General features: G+C 42.9%; 1 protein-coding gene across 1 annotated transcript; it reads left to right on the top strand.

The window, feature by feature from the left end:
- Positions 1–495: 495 nt before the first annotated feature.
- LOC125200030 lies at positions 496–1,032 on the top strand. Its single transcript, XM_048097837.1, has one exon. It carries the CDS (start codon positions 496–498, stop codon positions 1,030–1,032), a length of 537 nt encoding a protein of 178 aa, XP_047953794.1.
- The last annotated feature ends 2,861 nt before the right edge of the window (positions 1,033–3,893 follow it).

Here is a 3,893-nt window from a genome sequence, read left to right as displayed (position 1 = left end):
CCCTCCAAATTAATTAGTAAGCCCAAAGAATTAATTAATTTAAACCCACCTTATGTCTCCCATTTTAAAACTAGTGAGCCCACACCAAAATAAAGGAGGAGCCCAACAAATTTAATTTCCAGCCCAAAACAAGAAAACGGATTCACCAACCCATTCTTCCTTCTTCACATTCGGTCTGTAAGGCCATCCACAATGGGGCGGACGATGCGACGGATGATGCTCATCGCCTGTCATTGTGTTTCGCCACTGTGGCATCGCGGACGATGCTCACGCGTTTTCATTATTTTTTTTGAATTTTTTCCAATTTTTTTTTTTTCTTATTTAGACACCACAGTTCTCTACCATTTCACACACTCCAATTTCACATCTCTTCAATTTATTCTCTCTCGTCTCCTCACAAATGAATCCCGCCGACTACGATTTGAGTACATCGGATGGCTGCAGACGGGCCTTGACTCGAGCCTTGTTCGATGCCGTTAATGAAGCCGTGGCGGAATGCTTGGCACAAATGCAGCGGAGCAGGAGCGGTGGCGGCGGCGGCTGCGGTTGCGCGGTCCCGCGGCCGATACGACGTCGGACGTATGTCCCCGCGAGCACGATGTAGCTCACGAACGTCTGTTCGCAGATTATTTTGCCGAGCATCCACGGTGGGGCCCGAATGTTTTTCACCGCCGTTTTAGAATGAGCCGAGATCTTTTTCTCCGCATTGTGCACACGTTGGAGGGACGTGATGAGTATTGGGAAGATGACATCGGCAGACCCGGACTTACGCCGTTGCAAAAGTGCACGGTTGCGATCCGGCAGTTGGCCTACGGCACCACAACGGATATGTTCGACGAGTTCCTTCACGTCGGGGAGACAACTGGCCGCGATTGTCTGAAGAATTTTTGTAAGATAGTTGTGGAGGCTTTTGGCGACACATATTTGCGACGCCCGACTGCTGATGATTGCCAGAGCCTGATGAGGATGCACGAGACGGTGCACGGCTTCCCTGGGATGCTAGGGAGCATCGATTGTATGCACTGGCAGTGAACTGCCCGACGGCGTGGAGAGGCCAATTTACTAGTGGCTACAAGGGCAGTGACTCAACTTATTTTAACACAAGTGATACCCGCAAGTGTACGGGGCTAGTGTAGCAATTAGCAAGCAAGAGTATCGTATCCCACAGAGACAAACTCGTATCAACTTAAGTACCACGAACAAATGTTGACTACTATCTAGAGAATCGGGAAATGTTTGGTTTTGTTCTAACACTACGAAAAGCATAAAATGAACAAGTAAATAAATAAAAGCAAGTAAACACGGAGTGAAAAGATAATATGGAGAAAAATGTAGAACTCAAAGATCCGATGCACAATTCCAAGCTCTTATCCAATCAAATTGTCTTACCTTTTGGTGTCTCTAGAGTTACTAAGTCGACCACAATTATAGATTAAACCCCCTCCCGAGGTGAGAAACCTGTAGATTAGGTGCTAGGATTGAAGTCCCCTTCTAATCCTAAAACCCCTAACTCCCAAAAGCTCGATTAGGTCAAAGACCTCACTCAAAACCTCAACTCTCCCGAGTTTTATTGCATTAAGGTGTGAACTATTCCTATTTCTAGATTAATTATTTCATCTCCCGATTAATTTAATTAATCCTACACAATCAAGTGGTGATCAAGCAATTGAAAGGAATAAACCCAAGAATAATCAAATAACTACAAGAGCAAGGTAAGAACAAGATTAATTGGATAAAAACTATGAAATTAATGCATCATCACCAAGAATTCTACAAAAAGGTGTTTAGCTACTCATGTTCTTCACAAAAACCATGTTTAAAACACAAGATTCAATGAAATACATGGAGAAAAGATTAAGATACTCATGTGAGAATGAATCTATGGAATTGCAACTTCAATCTTCCGATTGGAAGTCTTCAATCTTCAATTCTCTCTCTCAAAGGTGTTCTTGGGGGTGTGTGTGAGTGTTGGAGGCGGTAAGTGTTGAATCGATATGAACCCTAGGCGTTTTCCCTTTAATCTTCCATCAAAAATCGCGTTTTTGCCAAAAGAATACACCAAAATAGCGTACCCGGCCGGGTGGAATTATAAAGAGCAAAATTCACCTGGCCGGGTGGTCATTTTCGACCCCTTTCTGGCCATTTCCCGCAGAATTACAGTACCCGGCCGGGTGAATTTACAGTGTAATAATTCACCCGGCCGGGTGTAAGTTTCTGGATAGCGCAGTGTTCTTGTAACGGCCATAACTTCTTCTACCGAACTCCGATTGAGGCGTGCAAGATACCCACGCGAAGCTCTTTCGAAGAAGAAGAGATTGATATGCATTATAGGCTGATTGGACTTCAAAATCTTCAGTAAATATTGTTTCAAAGCAAGGCTGCTGCACATCCACATATTTTATACCTTTTTCTACACATTCTTAACAAAATGGTCAACATACCAATATAATAGAGAAGTATATATAAACATGTCCAATAATAGACAAAATATGATCAAATTCATACATAACCACCCTCTAAAACCATGTAAAATCCAAGTATATCGAGCTGACCACCCGACGATGATCCTGGAAGCCGTCACTGACCACCGCCTCTGGATGCGGCATGCCTACTTTGGTGTAGCCAAGGGTCGAACAACGACATCAACGTTCTCAACTCGTCCACCTCTTCGCGGATCAGTGCAGGGGTCACGGCCCGACCATCGAGTTCTTGCCCGCCAACGGCCGCAGACATCATATGAGGTACTACTTGGCTGATGGCATATACCCAACGGTGGCCTATTTTTTTGAAGACGATTAGCTGCCCAATTGGTGACAGTAGAGTCTTGTTTGCGGCAAAGCAGGAGTCTGCGTGGAAGGATGTGAAGCGGGCTTTTGGGGTGCTCCAATAGCGTTGAGCAATCGTGAAAGGTCCGGCACGTTTCTGGTTCAAGGAAGTCATCACCGACGTCATGTATGCGTGCATCATCATGCATAACATGATAGTCGAACAAGAACTTGGACATGTCACCGATTGAGTGGATGATGAAGCCGGATCTAGCTCCAGCACGACGACCTCGCCTGTCGCTCGAGGATTACCGATGGGCTTCAGTGAGGTTCTACGGAGACAGACCTCAATGCGCAGCCAACAAGACCATACTCAACTCATGAACGACATGATTGAAGAAGTTTGGAACCACAACCGCCGTTGAGAATTTGAGTTTTTTATTTCGCAGTGCAATGTTTTGATTTTAATGAAATGAAGTTTTTTTTCCAAATTTTGAATTATTTAAATATTCAAATAATAGATAAAATGCTTAGGGTGTTGCTTAGGGCGGGCTATAGTCCGCCCACTGCAGGTGGAAGTGAAAAGATTATTACCGTGACTTGTGGTGATAGAACTTGGAAGCCAAACTCTCTGTTCTCTAACTCTCTTTCTCTCTCAATTTGTTCTTGCTAGAGATGAAGATTGTGAAAGTGAGTATTTTTGAGTGATTGCAGCTGCTAGAATGAGGAGAAAATCGTGTAGTAGATGCTGATATGATTTGGCGAATTGATTGTGAAGATTAATTGGCTTAATTGCCAATTTTGGGATTTAAAAGATAATAATGGTGTTTCAATGGCCATTAGTGGCTGACTTAATTGTTATTAATCCCCATTATTAGGATGGATTAATGTGGTTCAATTTTGTGCAGGTAACGGCTGGAAGTGGAGAAGGAATTTTGACAGCTTCTGCAGATGAAATGCGATAGATTGGGCTCAAAATCTATCTCCCACACTTTTATTTAATTTACTTGGACTCATAAAGAAATCCAGACCCCAAAAATGGCGGGGGCGAAAATTTAATATTTAAATATTTAATATTATTTTTAATAATAAAATAAATAATATTGTATTAATATTTAAGTAACACTA

Source organism: Salvia hispanica, chromosome 1, assembly GCF_023119035.1.
Source record: "Salvia hispanica cultivar TCC Black 2014 chromosome 1, UniMelb_Shisp_WGS_1.0, whole genome shotgun sequence".
NCBI classification, from domain to species: Eukaryota; Viridiplantae; Streptophyta; class Magnoliopsida; order Lamiales; family Lamiaceae; genus Salvia; species Salvia hispanica.
Note: the sequence above shows the minus strand (reverse complement) of the source record. Positions and strands in the feature narration are given on the sequence as shown.